The sequence below is a fragment of the Sus scrofa genome, chromosome 18 (genome assembly GCF_054392235.1).
Source record: "Sus scrofa isolate SSC_HxYL_T2T_F1_AM1 chromosome 18, Sscrofa_HxYL_maternal_Yorkshire_Landrace_v2.0, whole genome shotgun sequence".
NCBI lineage: Eukaryota > Metazoa > Chordata > Mammalia > Artiodactyla > Suidae > Sus > Sus scrofa.
Window position 1 is genome coordinate 37309921 of NC_139400.1, and position 19713 is coordinate 37329633.

General features: G+C 42.6%; 1 protein-coding gene across 7 annotated transcripts in view; it reads left to right on the forward strand.

Moving 5' to 3' along the window:
* The first annotated feature begins 1343 nt into the window (after window positions 1-1343).
* CTTNBP2 (cortactin binding protein 2) overlaps window positions 1344-19713 on the forward strand; it is a 158148-nt gene continuing 139778 nt past the window's right edge. For all 7 annotated transcript variants that reach the window (XM_021078655.2, XM_085006025.1, XM_085006024.1 and 4 more), the window contains exons 1-2: window positions 1344-1564; window positions 14360-14467. In XM_021078655.2, the coding sequence (XP_020934314.2) occupies window positions 1484-1564; window positions 14360-14467 (189 nt within the window). In that variant the 5' untranslated portion in view covers window positions 1344-1483. The remainder of the gene's footprint in view (window positions 1565-14359; window positions 14468-19713) is intronic.

Sequence of the window (19713 nt, forward strand, 5' to 3'; positions counted from 1 at the left end):
CTGCTTATAGGATACCCTGGAGGTAATTTTTAAACCTTTGACCCTTAACCCCAAGGTTCCAGGTGAAAGGTCTTTCTTGATGTAGACCTCTTTTTATAACTTATTGATCACCTTTTCCAGGGCTTTGGCAGAAAAGATTTTCTCTGCTGTGTTTTGTGTTTTATATTGAGCTCTAATTTGCAAAATGAAGAAATTAAAGAGCAAAATTAAAGTTCAAAACCTTTTATTAGGAGTCTGCCACTGAAAAAACAAAACAAAACATAACTCTGATCTCCAACCCTTGGACTAAACATTTATCTTTCAGAATTTCAAGTCTGGGATTTGGTTTTGGTTTGCTTTTACTTCTTTGAGACACAGCTTGAATGCCTCCATTTGATTTTGTGCTTTCAACACATTTTTGGGATCTGGTGATTTGGGAAGGCCTATACCATATGGTCTTGATAAGGTGATAGATTTTCACATCCTAGGAATTGGCAGGAAAGGGTAGGAACTGAATCAGATGTGGGAAGGAAAAATTAAGAGCTTGGGCCCAAATCACTCATCTCATGAAATACCTCCTGAAACCCATAACTCCCAAAAAATCAATTTTTAAGCAAGTTTCTGTGTGTGTGTGTGTGTGTCCCCACCACATGGGAATAAGTCTTTTACATTCTCTTAAAAGTAGAGAGCTTTCTTTTGCAAGCAATGACACTTAACATTTCTTGGTTAGCTCTTCAGCAAATTACCCTGCTTTGGAGTAAAGAACAAAAAGGGCCCTGCTTTACGTTTCTGGAAGAAAGGCTATATAGCAAACGTATGGCTGAGGAGCCAGGTGTAAGGTAATAAAGGGTAGCAGCATGCATTTTGATTTGGAAGTTGATGGTTTGGGGAGGAGAACCAAACAAAGGCAGGCATATACACCAAAAGGGTAAAAAATCGCCCTGGCGGCAGTGTTGTAAACATTTTTTTAAAAAGAGAAAAGGATGCCTTTTGTGATTTCTAGCGGTGGGCTAGAGGGGGTTGAAGTGACAGACTTTCCCTGCTCTAACCGAGAATTCGGATTTGGGTGGCCTGGCATTTAATTCGGTCAGTCTGTGCACCGTGGGTTCGGTGGGGGCCGTGCCAGGAGAATCACCTCTTGGGCTCCTACTTTCCTTCACCTCGCCTGGGGGCTTCGATTTTCCTATCTGCACTCTGGGCCTTAACCCGGATCGGCCCATTTCTCATACCTCCACTAGCCGGCGGGTGGCTGGCAGCCGGGCGCGGGGCGCGCGGCTGGGCGGGGACCAGGCTGCGGTGGCGGCGGCGGCGGCGGGCGGCGCTCCGGCGCGCAGCGGGTTAAGGCAGCGGGGGCGGCGGCGAGGGGTGGAGGGAGCGCGGCGGCGGCGGGGCTGCAGGCTCCCGCGTCCTCAGACCGCCGCGGGTTTAAGCGCCGCCCGCGCCGGGAGGGCTGAACCCGGAGCCGCCGCTCCGAGCTCGCATTCGGATCCGCTAGAGCAGGAAGATGGCGACTGACGGCGCGAGCTGCGAGCCCGACTTCTCCCGCGCCCCGGAGGAAGCGGCGGGGGCCCCGGCGGAGGCGGCGGTAACAGAGGTCCCGGGGTGGGCGCGGGGTACGGGGATGGGCGCCTTTGGGGCGCTCCGCAAGCCCAGGCTCTTCCGGGTGCCTTTTCCTCCGGGCGTCCCTTCCTGGGGTGCCTCCTTTTGGGGGTGCCTCATCCCCAGAGGCTGGGGCGAGGCGGCCGCCTGGGCTGGGGATTCCGCCTGCCCCTTCCTAGCCGCGGGATGCAGCCGAGGTCCGCCGGGTCGTCTGGGCTCCCTGCGAGCGTCCCGTGCGGCCCCTGCACTCACTCCCTCCGCTGCGGTCGGGTTTGGTCAGGGGCAAGGGCTGGGGTGTGTTTCCTGGCGAACTTGACCCCCCATTGTTCGCCTCTTGCTGCGCGCCGGGTTGTGGGCGCGTGTCTCAGGGGTGCCTGGCACCTCTCAGCGGACCTGGAAGGCAGCTAGGGGGAGGCGGATCAGCGCCGAGCAGGTGTGGGGATGCCCACTTGTGTGTGTGCGTGTGTGTTTGTGTGCCTGAGGCCCCTTGGGAGAGGCCCCATGCCCAGCTGTGGGCGCTGCTGCCGGCCCTTTGGGTTCTTGCTCCTTGCTGCCCCATTGCTTGGTGATGGTGGTTAGCGTTGGGGCGGCGGCGATGTCCTCCTTCTTCCCGAGAAGATGCAGGGCGAGGTGGAGGTTCAGCACCTGGTATCAACACATTGTTCTCCTTCGCTGGGGTCTAGAAGCCAAATGAGCTTCCATCCATCGCTGGTTTCTACTTTCACTCCCAGAATATCCCTGTGCACAGGGACTCAATGGTGATTTCCAGCCCCTGCCTTGGGGGAAGACTAGACCCACATTGCCTGGGTGGAAATGTTCTTGGGGTTTGGGAAACAGCTTAGCAGGAGCTGCAAGGACCTGCAAAGAAAGGCAGCTCTGAAAGCACCTCCCACTCTTGGCGCCATCCCGCTGCTCCAGCCAGAGATTCCTGGTGGGATGAGCTGAGCATGGATGCCTCTCTGTTCTTCCCACTCGGGACCTGAGCAGAGGCAGTGAGGACGCAGCAGAGAGCAGGGCCAGGTGTGAATAGCCGAGGTTTCTTTAACTTCCCCTCTGTTTGGAGACGGGGCTTTCTGGAGAGGGAGAGGAGAGGTGTGGAGGAAAGCTACTTGGGCTTGAGAGGAGTTGAGCCTGGGGAGGAAAATGAGAAACCTGGAGAGAAGGAAACACGGAAGTGGAAGTGGAGGGCTGCTGATTTCCACTTGTAAAACTGTCAAGTTTTGGTTGGAAACTTTTAGGAAAATTGATCTTTTTTTTAATATAAAAATGTGATCTTAAGATTTCAAATGAAACCTTCCTACTTGTGATGCAGGAAATCAGTTCCCCTGTGTGAGGTACAATAAGGGAATAGTTATTAAGATGAACCTTTCTGAAAGTTGAAATGGTTGGGTACCTTCTTCCTCAAGCGATGGTGAGGGGGGGGAAGAGAAAAAAGAAAGAGGGATGTGTTTATTGTTTCCCAGGCAGGTTGAATTTGTTTGTTTAATTGACTTAACATGGGTTTCTTTCTACCACCTTCAGTATGTTAATCACCTGACAATTAAACCAAACACAAACATCTGAGTTATGGCCTGTAGCTGACCTATAGTTTTATTTGGTTAGATTTATAAACAGCCTAGACGCTAGGCAGACTTGTGTTAAGAAGGTCAGTGTTCCCTTTCTACTGTTTAAAAATTTTAGGAGTCTGATACTTACTGCTTATATAGGTAGAAGTTTGATCATTTCACCCTGGTTGATTTGAATAACTATGGAAAGTCTGTGAAAGCAAAACATTTGTTATTTCCTTAGACTCCTATGGGGTTCTGAGGAAATGCAATAAGATTTCTTAATCTTATATATATATGTGTATGTGTATATACATATATATATTAAATGCTTGGTATTTCAGTAAAATTTTAATAATGGCTTCTTAGGATGTAAACTGGATGTTACTTTTTGCTTAATAAAGTACCATCTGCCCATATCAACCATTTGACCTACACGCTGATTTTTCAATTAAAAAAAAAAAAAGCTAGGTTGAAGATATTTGTGATAACTGACTGTTAACTAATGATTAAAATTTAAAGGCATATCCATGCATTTTGGGTTTATGGCAACTGAGGACCTAATTTTTTTAGTGGCTAATTCTTTTTTGAAGTTTGGAGATTTATTTTATTTCAAGTTGGTTTACATACTATGCATTTTAATATGTATATTTGGCAGTAATGAGCCAGCGGAGACCCAAAGCAGTAGGCTATTTCTGAAAGTGAATGTTTTCACTAAGTTTTGACTATTTAGATTGTTGCTTAGAGACAAGTTTAATTTATAGTTTTCAGCTTAATATGATTTTCAGCGGAGTGTTTTAAAATTAGTTTGTGATCCTTGTTCTTAGCTGTTTAAATCCTGAAAGCATCTCAAGTGTAAGGCTAGGTAACAGTTACATTATTCAGTAGGATCATATTAATAGTCTTTGCTGTGAACCATGCTGGAGATCTCAGTTATTTTCAGCGCCTTAGCCAAATGTGATGACTCTTAGAGACTACATTGCTATTTCTACTCTGAAAATAACTCCTAATGGATAAGGCAGTATGGAAAACAGAAATCTTCCTGCTTTTTATCGTCACCGAAGAATTTAAGAGTGAAAGGAAAATGTAGATCTTTTTAGAGCTATGTTTGGGAAGTTGACCAACATTCTTGTCATTCTGAGCTTTTCTGGAGCAGCTAATATGCAAAAAGTAGAGATAAATTTTGTTGTCATGGTGATAATGACAAGAAAAAAACTTCAGACAATGATTTTGTTTAAAATGCACAACAGTGATGTTAAACACATTGACAAGTGGCACCTTAAATTGTTTCCAGGTGGCAGTATTGAATGTAAATACAATAAAAAGAACCTTTTTAGCCAATTTTCTAAGCTTTCTTTAAAAGAATTATAGTTATATGGCAGCTATAGAATATTGAACGTTTCACAGCATAATTTAGGGAAGAAATATTCTAGATTTAACACACCTTACCAAATACATACTAAGATGGAGGCCTTGTGAGTACCATCTTTGCCATCCTGAAGTAAAACATCCCAGTGGTAGAAGCTCGGTTGTACCAAGGAATCAAATCAGAGACCATGGTGTCATGAGAAGCATGAAACATTTTTTGCATTAGGAGTCTGGGGAAGGAGAGTCATGGGGAGAATTCTTAGTGGAAAGATCTGAAAACATTCCACAGAATGATGGAGGACCTGAGTAGGGAGCCTGCAGGTAGCTGTGTGCACATGTGGCGGTTTTCTCAGATTTCCTGAGAGGTGGCCTGGGGCATGTATGAGGAGCTTTCAAAGATGAGCTTAGAGGTTTTAGTCTCAACTATAGGCTTTAGAAAAATAGCCTGGAAGTTGAGGAAATACCCTGAGACATTCCCCAGAGATCAGAATATAACAGATTTCATCATGATGCTTCTTATTCTTTACGTTTCTTCTTAAATAGGTTGTATATTTCTGTCTGCACCTGTTTTTTTTGTTTTTGTTTTTGGTTTTTTTTTGGACTTTTATTGTTGTTGCTGCTGTCATGGTGGTTATATTTCTCACAGGAGCAATTTTGTTTAGAGAAAAATAATTTGGCCTCTTCTATGATTGAATCCATGCCTAGGCTAGATTGCCAGTTGGTTTTATCCTCTTGTGTTTCACATGACTTTATGAGGTGAGAAAATGTTTCAAAGACTTAGTACTTAGCCATTTACAAATATGTGCTGTTGGTCATATGGGCAGCAAGGCTCTGGTTGGCAGCGTGCAGCCTCCTCTTTCAAGAAGAGCAGTGTGGTTTTGTTTGCAAAAGCAAAAGTTTCTTAGCATGGTTCCAGGCACTTGGTAGGTATTCTACCAGTACTTACTGAATGAGGAAAATGAACACTCACCGAGAAGCTGTGCCATAATCCTTAACTTTGATTGGCTAATTGGCAGTTTTGCTTCATGTGTTACCAGATTGTGATGAAACTTTCCGCCTGTGATCTGTAGTAATTAACATTATAGATGTGATAGATCTGCTTTTGTTTCTGAACCATAACCCTGATTTTTTAAGGTTTTTTTGGTTTTCCCTTTTATATTAGCCCCTTCCAATTTGCTTTTCTCAATGCTATTTAAAAAAAACAAACCTTAATTTTAACATAATCTAATTTTCCCTTTAGATTTTCCCTCTTCAAAACAGTGATTGAGGAAGTTCCCTTGTGGCAGAGTGGGTTAAGGATCCGGTTTTGCTGCAGTTGTGGCACAGGCTGCAAATAAGGAGCAGGTTCTATCCCTGGCCTGGAAACTTCCATATGCTGTGAGTGCAGCCAAAGGGGGGGAAAAAAAGCTTGAGGCTGGGGATGTGGAGGTGGAGTGATGGAAATTGCACCACTCCCATCTTGAATTCTTCTAATAATAGAGTCAAGGCCAGATTACCCACTGGGATGTTGAGGAATGAATGGTTGAGAGGAGGTTGAGAAAGAGATATAGGGAAATTTGGAAACAGGAGAAGGGAATTAAAGGGAAAGGTTGGGCAGAAAGGAAGTTTGAAATAGTTTGCACAGGTCCAGAAATGTGGGACTAGAATTCAACTTTGTGCCCAAGAAGGATGGGGCCAGTTTCTCTCCCTTCCGCCCCTTCATAATTAGTCAACATAAGCACTTCTGAGAATTGTTTTAGAAGACTTTATTTGAATGCACTTGATGGCATTCTTCTCTATTGGAGCTCCTTGGCGAGGCATGTAACATGGAAAAGGAAACTTGTCCTTGATGATTAGGTAAAGAAATGAAAATTACAAGAGAGATGATGGTAATGATGACATTAACAGCAGAGGATTTTTAAAATTGTACTTTGATCTGTTATAAATAACTTGCGCAAATGAGATTTTATTATTAATACTCTACACCATGTGATGCCATCCACATAGAAATTCCAATTTTAGAAAAAAAATGCTTTTGGAATAAATTTTTAATAAATAACCAGATGGGTTGAGGATGGATTTAAAGGTTATTATGGTAAATGCAGAACAGCCAAGTTATCGTTACTATGTGGAATGGACACTTGTTTGCAAATGATTGGGTTTTGACATTTTTGTATTTCATCGAAAAGGCAACAAAGTGATGCCAAAAGGCCTGAGTTCTTCTACAGCAGGGCTTTGTCACTAAGTCATGTAGCTGCCCACGTCATGCCTCTTGAAAGTCAGCATGCTGACATTCACCACCTGCAGATAATTGAGGTGATAGTCTTCAAGGTAGTATAAGCTTCTTCAAGGAAAATTATTGGATCTGGGTGCCAGCTCACATGTGAAAATGATGCATGTCCCATGTAGGGTTGTTGTGACATTGAAAAACTGAGTTATGATGGAAATGGACATTTGTTTTGTCTGAGATGCAGTCCTTTTGTTTTCCCAAAGTAAGAATGCAGGCTGAGGGGAGATCTGAAAGGAGGGAAAGGAAGGAAGCTGCGCTTAATTAGCAGAGGCTGCTGCCCCTGACTGAGCCGCTTCTGTGTTTTTTCACTCCAGTTTTCTTGTACTTAAAATTAATTACATCCATTACCAGGTTTCCTTTCTGACATTCTGTTTACTTGCTGGTTTTACTTCTTCTAATACACTGAGTTGTGTCTTGCATGAAAGACCCTACGGTCGATGTGCGGTGCATGCTCATGGAATGCTGAGCCCAAGTTCTCAGTGTGTTGCTTTAAAGGCACAGGCCAAGTTGTCTTACTTTAGGTTCCTGTAAAGTGTTTTCGAAAATGATTGATCAGTTACTTAGTTGCCCCTAGATTGGGCTATAACGTTGTATCTTCGTAATACATATTGTTGCCATGCTTTGTGTTTTTATGCTGAGAGAGACAGTTTGCTATCAAAAATGGGTAGCATATGTGTTAGGTAAAGTCATGTGAAGATGTAACACTCTTACTGTCCTGACACATCCAGTGGAGATGAGAAAGTAGAGAGTTAATGTGAGTAAGTTTCATAGAATGAGGAAATACGCAAGGCAGGACATGATTATTACTTGGAAATAAATGCATAGAACAGACTCTAAGGCTGAATTAAGAGAATGAGAGATTTCTGAGTGTGGAAAGATGCACGGAAGTAGGACTTAAGCTATGTCCTGAAGATAATGGGATGCAGATGAATTAGAGGAGAAAGGAGGATTAGCGAGAACAAAGTCATAGGTGTGCAGCCCTGGCAGGGAACACTCTTTCCTTCCTGTAGCGAGAAATCAGGAGGACATAACTAGAGTTTTAAAGCATGAAAAAATGTGCTTTTCATCAGGAGAAATTCTTCTAATTGGCTGCATTCACATTTTTTAAATACGGTAAGTATTCTATGTACCTGGAAAGTTGGATTTAACTTTTTTGTGTTAAATTCAAATTTCAAATTTTGATTTTTCTCCTTGAAATCTCAAGGTGGATTTCATTGCTTGTCCCTTCTTTGAGCCATTTCTTATTCATTCTCAGAGCAGACATCTCACTCACATAGGAAGTTCTAAATGTATTCATAGTTATTAGTACCCACCATTAAACTAGGAGGAAAACATATTTCCATAACTTGTGGGCCAAGAGGCAAAAGTGATTTTCTTCAAATATTTCTCATAGGCTTCAGGGAATGACCTAAATTTCCTCAGTTGAGTAATCCAGTTACCCTAATGATATGTAAAATCAGGACATTTGGGGGCTGGGAGAGATACTTAATACAACATTCTTGTTTTAGTCCTGAGAAATCGGAGACCCAAAGAGATGAAATAATGTTCTTTCAGCCCCTCTGCTTTCTCCGATGTCCCACCTCCCGCCCTTATAAATGCACTGATCAAATGCAGGCACAACCCACTAGATTGGCAACTGGAAGAGATGTTCTTGGCGTTTGTGGGAAGAGCCAGAGAACATGTTTGCCTTGGCTGGCCACGAGGTTATCACCATAGCTGATGTGTTTGGACTAAGATCTGAGGGACACCTCTGCCACTGTGGCTCATAGTAACTTCTAAAGGCTTTGGTGGTACCAATAATGTGCAGATCGCATTAATTCCTACAGGATATAGTTGAGGGTCTTCTGACCTATTTCGACTGAGACTGTTGAGTTCCCCACAAACTATTTTAGATTTTTTTCTCAGGGAGAGTTGGGGGGGAGCAGTAGTGGTGGAAACTTGGTATTGGCCTATGTTCAGATGCAGCAGTTGAAGATGACAGTTGAGCCTGGCTCGATTTTGTCCTTTCTCCCTTCCCCTCCCTCCCTCTCTCTGAGCCTGTATGAGACTATCTGGAGGAGTGCCATGGCCATACCAACCCCAAATACTTCAGAACCGTTGCAGACTGCCGAGTCGAACGGTACGAGTTTGAAGCTGTGTCTCCTTTCATGTGTATTTGTCCCAAAAAAGGCCTTCTCTCTATCTGATGACCAAACTCTGGATTCCTTTAAGCTGCCTGTGCCAGATTTTTAAAACTAGGTGTTAAGAAGTGCTTCTCCTAGAGTGCTTTTCCTGGCAAACTTCAAACATGACAGGCGGAGGAGTGGCTGGTTTCTTTGCTTTTTTTCTTTTCTGAGGTGTCTTGCCATCCCTAAAACATTAAGTTGGGTTTTTTCTTTATTAATTAGGAAAACAATTTCATTAATAATAAAGCCTAGTCTTTGAACCTGTTTGCTCTGGGGTTATTTTTGGGGGGGTTGATGGTGGACATGGGTGTCATGTTTTCTTGGGTACCTTTATGGAGAGCCTAAGTTGTTTTGGGGGAGCCATGTGAAGCCACTTGGCATGGGATCTCAGGTCCCAGAGCAGGGATTGAGCCTGGGCTGCAGTGGTGAAAGCACCAGTGCCTAACCACTAGACCACTTAGTGAACTCTCCCTAATTTTTTTTTTTCTTTTTGGTCTTTTTACCATTTCTTGGGCCATTCCCGTGGCATATGGAGGTTCCCAGGCTAGGGGTCTAATCGGAGCTGTAGCTGCCAGCCCACGCCAGAGCCATAGCAATGCCAGATCCGAGCTGCATCTGCCACCTACACCACAACTCATGGCAACATTGGATCCTTAACCCACTGAGCAAGGGCAGGGATCGAACCCACAACCTCATGGTTCCTAGTCAGATTCATTAACCACTGCGCCACAATGGGAACTCCTCTCCCTAATTTTTTATGTGAGTGTGGCATTTAGATCTCTCCTGTCTTGTATCTTATTTTGAAAATTAGGTTATCCAGTTAATTATAAAAATATTACAAGACTAATCACAAAAAATAACAAAGAGAATGGGGGGGAGTTCCCATTGTAGCGCAGTGGAAATGAATCTGACTAAGAACCATGAGGTTACAGGTTCGATCCCTGGCCTTGTTCAGTAGGTTAAGGATCCAGCGTTGCTGTGAGCTGTGGTGTAAATTGCAGTCACTGCTCGGATCTGGTGTTGCTGTGGCTCTAGTGTAGGCTGGCAGCTGCAGCTCTGATTGGACCCCTAGCTGGGAACCTCCATATGCCTAAAAAGACAAAAGACTTAAAAAAAAAATGGGAGGAAACTTTTGTAGATGCTGGGGTTTCTTTATAGCATAGATTGTAGGGCAGGTTGCATGGGTATATACTTATCTTCAAACTCATCAAATTGCATACATTAAATATGTACAGCATTTTTTTATGTCAGTCATACTCCAAATGGTTTTTAAAAATTATTCAATTAGAATAATTATTTTTATCTTAAACTAAGAAACTTTAATACTTGATTTTTCTATTCTAAGTACTTTTGTACCATAAGTTCCTCAGGTCAGATAAATGACAAGTCATATGAAACAATGAAATATTTTTAATGGGATTTTAGCTTCTGGCCTTCTTTATTTTTCAAAAAATGCCAAAATGTTTCATAAAATAGCCAGAGTCCTAAGACTCATAACATGCTTTCATATACTTTTACCCTATTTTGCCAAAATTGGGGATGGAAACAGCAGGTATTGGAGAATGACCATTTGAAAATATTGTGGAAGTTCCTGTTGTGATGCAGCAGAAACAGATCCGACTAGGAACCATGAAATTATGGGTCTGATCCCTGGCCTTGCTCAGTGGGTTAAGGATCTGGCGTTGCTGTTAGCTGTGGTGTATATAGGTTGTAGACACAGCTCGGATCTGGTGTTGTGCTGGCTGTGGTGTAGGCCGGCAGCTGTAGCTCTGACTGGACCCCTAGCCTGGGAAACCTCCTTATGCTGCGAGAGTGGCCCTAAAAAGCAAAAAAGAAAGAAAGAAAGAAAATTTATAATATTTTGATTTTTGAAGGCCAGGAGTTAGAAGTGTCTTTAGGAGTTCTGTCGTGGCTCAGTGGTTAACGTATCCGACTAGGAACCATGAGGTTGCGGGTTTGATCCCTGGCCTCGCTCAGTGGGTTAAGGATCCAGCGTTGCTGTGAACTGTGGTTTAGGTTGCAGATGCGGCTTGGATCTGGCGTTGCTGTGACTCTGGTGTAGGCTGGCAGCTGTAGCTCTGATTAGACCCCTAGCCTGGGAACCTCCATATGCCTCGGGTGCGGCCCTAGAAAAGACAAAACAAACAAAAAGAAGTGTCTTTAGTGAGGAAGCAGGAGTGAAGTGTGGGGGGAAGAGAGAGGCAGGCAGACAGATGCACCATATATTTAAAATTATAAATCATTCAGTACATTTTGATGGAAGACAGATTTTTTTTAACATTCTATGTAACATAATTTATAATTTAGCAAGAACCCCTGTAACACTTTTTTTACCTTAATGAATTTTCCTTTGTATTGATGGTGATATATTAAAAAACAGAAGTGTTGGTTGCGGATCACATGTTGTGATATTGATGCTGATGGAACCAGGGCAAGCGCTCCTGACTCTAATGTGAATCAGAGTCTTGGCAACGTCTTTCATAATTTCGTAGTTTTTAAAATAGAGTGCTTTGCTTATGAAGCTTCAGGGAAACAGGGACAATAAAATATACAATTAATTACAATCTTTAGAACCACCACCAGCAGCATTAATAAAACATTACCCTCTAAAGCACATAAGAATTGCAACTTACTCTCCCATCTCAGTGGGAAAAAACCAGGATAAAAGTCTGTCTTTCATCACAGTAAACTGAGTTTATTAGACTTTGGGCTGGTAGATTTTCGGAGAAATAGGCTCATAGCCAATATCTCTCTCTGCCATACATAAAACATCAGGGTGCTCTCAGCTTTAATAATAACAATCACCCACCTTTATTTAGCACTTATTTCATTAATACATCCTTGTTGAATCCTCACAAGAATGTTGTGGGGTAGATATGGGGACTTGTGTTAAATAGATGAGAAAACAGACTCAGAGTAGCTACAGAAACACTTCTCCAAGTGTAGTCCTTGGATCAGAACCACCACCAGCAGCAGGAGCACATAGTAGGGCAAATTCATAGCCCCAACTCAGACCTCCTGAATCAGACTTGAGGGTGGAGCCCAGCAGTCTGTATTAATAAGGTCTGCAGATGATTCTTATGCCTGAATTTGAAAGCTATTGGGTTATAAGACTTAGGTAACACCACTGTGTAATTTGTGCCCTAGTATAGTGGATTTTTACTATTTATAGGGAACATCTCTAAATTAAACTTCCAAGCAAGGGTATCCCAGAACTACCCATCCTATAATTTTTCTTTTCTCTTTTTTCATCCTGCATCTGTCTTTCCAAATAACTGCTCTGTTTAATGTATGTGCAAAAAGAAACACCATTTTAAGAGGAAGAGCCTTTTATAATTTTTCTTCATGAGTTCCCATTGTGGTTTAGCAGTTTAAGAACCTGATGTAGTCTCTATGAGGATGCAGGTTCGATCCCTGACCTTGCTCAGTGGGTTAAGGATCTGGCATTGCCACAAGTTGCAGGCTAGGTCGCATGTGCAGTTGCCTTCGCTGTGGCTTAGGCCTGCAGCTGCAGCTCTGATTTGACCCCTCACCCGAGAACTTCCATATGCCTCAGATGTGGCTGTAAAATGAAAAATAAATAATTAAATGAAATTTTTCTTCAGAGAACCTGCTAGCTCTCATCTCTTCCCCTTTTATACCATTATCTCCTTCCAGAAAGTTCTTTTGAAACTGAGAAGTGACTAGTTCTGGTCATACCTGTTTGTAAGTCCCTGGAATCACTTATAGACCTTTGTCTGTTTATGTCTGTGTCATCACAGTGATAGTATGGCATCAGATGCATAGGTGGTAAACTGGTCGTGAATGGTAATGGATAGAATAGCACTGTTCTCATCTCTAGAATGTTGGCAGCATGCTGGCAAAGCGTGCAGACAAGTCACAGCACTTGGTTGCAGTTTTGCCATTTCCTGGTCATGTGAGCTGGGTACACTGTCTGACTCTGGAGTTGTGGTTTTCTAATCTGAAAAATAGGATGCTATCTATTACAGAGGTTAGATCTGGCTCTTTGAGAATTCTTTGGAAATCATTGGGTGCTAGGCAAATGTGAAGGCATGTTCCGGAATATCCTAAAGAATGGTTTCGGAAGTTGAGTGTTCTGGGACATTTGGGGATGAACCTGTTTCCTCTCCCTCTGATGGCGACCGGGTTTGTCAGATGGGTTGCCACAGAAGGGAGCGTGGGCTGTGTGTTATGGAAGGAGCTCGGGCTGTGGACTCGCCCAGGCCCAGCTGTGAGCACACTAATTGATCTTCTCTTCTCGGCAGCATCTGTAAAATGGTTATCAGAAGACCTGCTTGTAAAAGCTATGGTGAAGGAAGAGAGCAGAGGTGGAGACAAAAGGATTGGGAGCCAGTGGTGTTTCCGTGGGATGTGAAGCTGTGGCGGTGGAGGCAGTCACCAGGGAGGGAAAGTACAGGAGAAGACAGTGGGGCTGGAAGAGCACTGGGGGAGGATTCTGACCCCCAGGACCATGGTGCCAACGCCTCATGGACTCGCTGGTCTCTGGAAGGCTCACTTCATCCAGCCTCAGGTCCCTGTCAAGCTGGTCTAAGGAATGGCAAGAAGCCAAGGGACACTGCATAAGAATGCATTGGATAATCATGTAGCAGGGGTTCCAGACTCAGCTGATCATAGGTGCATGTGGGTGGTAGGCCAGGCCTCTTAAAAACACATTGCCTGTGCTGTGCATGCACGTGTGTGTGTGTGTGCGCGCGCGCACACGCGCGCGCGCACGTGTGGGGGGTGGGGTGGGTAGCGCAGATAACAAAGAGCATGCGCCTTTAAATGGGCAGCCCCTACTTGGCTCTGTGAATTAGTACCCTGTGGGAATTTGAATCTGGGGTTACTCGGTCATCTGAATTTTGAGGAGAAGCCACCGATCTGGATTTTTTTGGTGACATTTTTAGATTTTTTTGGTGCTGGCTGAATTAAAAAAACACGTTGTGGCCCAAGTAACACACATCTGTGGGCCAGATTTGGCTGTAGGCTGCTAGCTGGTGGCCTCTGCTGCAGAGTGTTGTATAAACATAACCTGTTATTATTGGAAGTCCCGGAATTTATAGTAACCTCCTAGGAGTCTTTGTGTTGGGGCCCTTCTAGGAATACATTCGTGCTTTCTTTGCTCCCCTCAGAACTTCTCCCCAGCACACACTGGGCCTGTTTGGGTACAAATTCCAGGGACTTTAAATTTGTGTTGTATATTTTGAAGAGATCCTGAAGCCAGGTGGGCAGGCAGGCTGGGAAAATAGTTCTCCTTAGTGGAGGGATTTGGGATATTGGCGCTCGGGTTTTGCTCTCTCCTCCTAGTCAGAGCATGGACGGTCTGCTGTGGAACAGGACCCCAGGGCCCCCTGGGTTTGTGGAGCCACCGGGATAAAAGTGATCCATTGCGTACCTTGAGGAAGTTTTTTCATTTTGAAAAATTTGTGTTACAGAAAAAAGAGTTCGATGTGGACACGCTCAGTAAGTCAGAGCTTCGGATGCTCCTCAGCGTGATGGAAGGGGAGCTGGAGGCCAGAGACCTCGTCATCGAGGCCCTTCGGGTAAGAATCTTTCAGGGCCAAGGCCCATTCCTATGTCATTTTCTTTTCTCAAATGGCCAGTGGCAAAGCTTTTTCTTCTTAATTTTTGAGTCATTGTAGATCTAAAATTTTACATCAGGTTAAATGTGCCCCTCACCCCAAATGCCACCCCATGGGCTTGATAAGGCCAAACAAACACTGAAGTTGGATGGTCATTGAAAGGACCTAGGTGAATTCTTAGATGGGCTCTACATCACTGAAGAACAGTAATGCTCAGCTGTTTGAGGAACTTGAGAATTAAAAGGATTTCAGAAGCAATACAGCTTATGTTTCACATATTTATTTGGTTAAAAGACAGAATTCTCAGAGTTCTTGATGTGGCTTGGCGGGTTACAAACCTGATGAGTATTCATGAGGCTGTGGGTTCAATCCCTGGCCTCACTCAGTGGGTTAAGGATTCAGCTTTGCCGTGAGCTGTGGTGTAGGTCGCAGACGCGCCTTGGATCCCACGTTGCTGCGACTGTGGCATAGTCTGGCAGCTGCACCTCCTATTTGATCCCTAGCCTGGGAACTTTGACATAAGTTCTCATAAAATTCAAGTTTGCTGTCTTACATGTATGTGGGACCAATGAAGAAAAATTAATAGAATCATTTATAAAAGGAATTGCTGTAATAGAACTTTTTCCATTCTATGTAAGTTATAAATTCTTACTTTCAGAAACTCTTCAGTTAAAAACTAAATGTTTATATATACTTGTCTTCAAATAGTTTTATTACTTTTTCCATCTGATCTTAAAGTAAGTTTTAACTTTTTATAATTTGCAGAGAATTATCTTTCAATGTATTAGAATACCTTCATAAAGTTGTTTTCTTTATATCTATATATGTATATATATATAATGATTTTTATATTTTTCCATTATAACTGGTTTACAGTGTTCTATCAATTTTCCACTGTACAGTATGGTGACCCACTTACACATACATGTATACATTCTTTTTTCTCACGTTATCATGCTCCATCATAAGTGACCAGAAATATTTTCCAGTGCTACACAGCAGGATCTCATTGCTAATCCATTCCAAAGGTAATAGTCCGCATCTATTAACCCCCAAATCCTGGTCCATCCCACTTTCCCCCACCAAGTTTTGTTTTCTTAAAAATGATGCTGTCAAAATTTTTTTATTATTTTTTATTTTTTGGCCACCCTGCAGCATAGGGAGCTCCTGGACCAGGGATCGGATCCGAGCCATAGTTGCAGCCTAAGCCACCGCTGTGGCAATGCTAGATCCTCAACCCACTGTGCCAGGCTGGGGATCAAACCTGTGACCTAGTGCTCCCAAGATGCCACTGATCCTTTTGTGCCACAGCAGAACTCTGGTCAAACTTTTTTTTTTTTTAAACAAGTGGCCTCACCTGTGGCATATGGAAGTTCCCGAGCCAGGGATCGAGCCAATGTAGAAGCAACGCCAAATAGTTATGCTGTGAGCCACACGGGAAGTCTCTGTCAAACTTTCTTGATGTAGTGTTTTCTAATTGGTAGTATCCAAGATTATACTTGTTTTGGTATGTGGGCCAAACTTAAAAGTTTTTTTCTGTTTTATATGTAATACTTTGTATATAATCAGGTATTGCGTGACTCTTGGTCATTTGGCCAAGATGGGTATATTTATTACAGAGGAAGTATGGATTTATTTATTTTTCACCAGGGAGTATTTCCTCATGTTTTTCCCCAGGGAGTTTATTTTTGTGAAAGACCATGGAATGTAAAGAAAAATGTTGTGTCCCCATGGGCGCTAAATTCATGGGGGAAAGAGATAGTAACAGTGGAGGGTCAGGCATAATGAAGAAGGTGGATGTGCTGAGAATCCAGTTGTGTAGGGGAAGGGGCAGTGGTTCCTGAAGTAATGGCCTAAGTATGTTTTCACAACCTGGAAACTGATATAGTGGGCATGGTAATTATTCTTCCATCTGATGATAGAGAATGATGGCCTCAGGAAAAGTGGAGTGTGGTTATACCAAGTGCAAGCCAATGATGAGTTGAGGATGTTGCTTTTTGAACGATAGATAAGGTGTGCTCAGTAGAGGGAGTTCCCTTCCTGGCGCAGCGGGAATGAATCTGACTAGCATCCTTGAGGATGCAGGTTTGATCGCTGGCTTTGCTCAGTGGCTCGGGGATCCCGGCCTTGCCGTGAGCTGTGTTGTGTAGCTTGCAGATAGGGTTTGGATCCTGCATTGCCGTGGCTCTAGTGTGGGCTGGCAGCTGTAGCTCTGATTTGACCTCTAGCCTGGGAACTTCCACATGCCATGGATGCAGCCCTAAAAAACTAACTAAATAAATAAAATAAAAAAGATGTGCTCAGTAGAAGTGTGCACGGTTGGGTAGTGAGAGGTATTCATCATGTCCACAATTGGAGCATTTGCACTATTTGCCTGTGTGTATTTTCTTGAGGGAACTTTGTAGGAAAAATGCTAAGGCAGTGTGTCATTCCAATGTGTGACCCTCAGCCCAAGGAGAGAGCAAGGCAACAGTCACCCATGAGGCCAGTGGTGTAGCCTCTTTAGACCAAACGGATGTGAAGGCTTCAGTTCTCCCTCAGGTCTTTCTCTGTCCCTCTCTGTTCACCTGCAGAAAGGCATCAGTACAGTGGTGTTTCCTTCTGCTCAGACAAATGTTGGAATGTTTAATGGAGTTTGTGTTTTATGTATCACCTTGGCAACCACATGTATGTCTCTTTGTAACTTAATTGTGACACTTTCAAACATAAGAGGTAAAGGCTTGCTGATGATCAGGGTTTGCCAAATTGAAAGTTTTTCATAGAATCAAAGAATGTTGGAGTTGCAAGGAACCTTGGGGGATATTCTAGGTCAGGGTTTGCATCTCTATCAGATCTGGGTTTTCCTTTTTCGTAAAATATTTTGTATTACCCTTTTACTATGCTACAATGAAATGTATGAAAAATTGCACATATAAGTAGGCTATGTTAAAAATAACCAGTACAGTGCCCTACATGATAAAGTAGGTGGCTGTTTCCACCTATTCATCACTTTGCCATAAGTATAGTCATTACAGAAGAATCCTGATCCAGGTGTGCCTTGTCCTTGACTTGGATACCGGGAGCTGATTTGCCATGGGTGAGATGATTTTTCTGAAATGGTGAATGACACGTGATAATCAGGTTCCAAACAAAAGCCCAGATGTACATGTGATTTGAATTCCTGAAAAGTAGTGTTTGTTAAAACTGAATTCAAAGAACTTCTTTATGTGTGAAAACAAGTGACTCTTTAGGCTCAGACAGTCATACTGAAGGTGCTAATGAAAGGAATGAACAGAGGAACATTTGAACAGAGGGACTGAACAGAGACATAGGGGACTGGGGGCAGTTCCCGGATGTGTGGCAAACCTCTAACTCTGAGCCCTTCAGTGCCAATCACCATGAAAACTAAAATTGTTTTCCCCTATTTCCAAAACGCCTCCTGGGACTCTGCCCCTGTGGAGGGCCACTGACTGATACCAGTCTCTTTTAGTGATAGACTCAAACAAACAAAAAGGAAGCCTGGGGAGACTGTGACTTATCTCAAGTTGAAAATGTGGCATGCATGAACTTGGTGTGTTTGGAGACTCTTAAAGCTTTTTGTCCCTTTTGAAAAATTGAGAATTGATTTGTTTGTGTAAAAGATTGGGTTTGTAGGAGTAGGTAGTAATGTCATTTTCATATACCTGTCATAGCTGTCATTGACTCACTGAAGTGATTTACTGTTTGACTGTTCCCTTGAGGGCATTTATTGGAACTAGTGAAACAGATGTGTCCGATAGTTACCTTTTCCTTTAACAGGAGAATATAATTTAGTGACTGGTAATGCTCTAGAAGGCGATTGGGAAGGAGAAAATGTGAAACTCGTTAAAAATTTCAAATTACAAGAGAAACCTTTTCCTATATTAAAAGTCAAAATTTATTCAATTAGTAAGCGGTATTGTTGTTGTTGTCTTTTTTAGGGCCACACCCACAGCATATGGAAGTTGCCAGGCTAGGAGTCTAATTAGAACTGCAGCTGCCAGCTTCCACTATAGCCACAGCAATGCCAGATCCGAGCTACATCTGCAACCCACACTACAGCTCACGGCACTGAGCTCATGGGACCCTTAACCCACTGAGCGAGGCCAGGGATCGAACCCACATGGATACTAGTTGAGTTCGTTACCACTGAGCCACTATGGGAACTCCAGTATGCTGATATGCAATTAGGAAAAATATATTCTCTTTTTTTTTAATAAAAAATATTTCTTCTCTGATTATGTAAAGATTTTTGAACTTACTCTATAAATTGTGATTTTTTTTAAAGATAAATGATACCTAATTTGTAGCCTGAACTAATAATTTAGAAATTCTCTTGGGAGGCATTCAATTTCTTTAGAATTTTAGAACCTTTAAAAAGGTATTTCAGACCAAGCTATTTTACTTTTTAAATCATGCTGTCCTGATGCTCTTGATTGTCAAGTTATCATAAAAGTTGCATAGATTATTGAATTAATGGCCGTAGACTTGCCCGGAAAATCCACAAATATCATTTTGGGGGAATGGTGTTAGGAAATTACAATACACATTTTGGTACTTTTACTTTTTCCATATGTTTAAGGCAAAAATATTTTTCGATAAGCCCATGGCTTTATAACAGTTATAATATTCAAGACATTAATTTTTATTGTGGGGAGTTATATTTTTAAAAAAGTAATATTGATAGAAAAATCTGAATTTCATAAAGGTGCCTAACTGAAATGTTTTAATTTCATCACATAATAAATACTCTGTTTCTCAATGATTTCCCCCCATTCACATAACGTAGGAATGATCACTGAATAAATATATTCCATATCATTTGAAGTCTAGAGGAGATAGTTTGGAGTTTAATGAAGATTGTGCTCAAGGAGAAGCGGCTATATTTTTTGAAAACCAAGATAGGTACAGAATTCATCATTTCAGTGCTCAGTGTTTAGCTTATAGAATCCTCTGGTCCTCACTTCCTTTTCCCTTCTGCTACTGGTATTTTTATCAGCATCGTAGTTAAAGGGAGACAAGGGCAGGAAGATGCAAATGCTATAATTACAACATTTTAAGAGTTAAAATTGTTTTAGCCTCCGTTTTCTCAGGGTTTAGCCTGCTGTCATTAGTATGATTTTATGTATTGTATCATTGAAACAATGAATTCCTTGGGCAGTTAACTCCAGATTGCTGCCTTTTTCCATTTAGATATGATAAATGAGAAT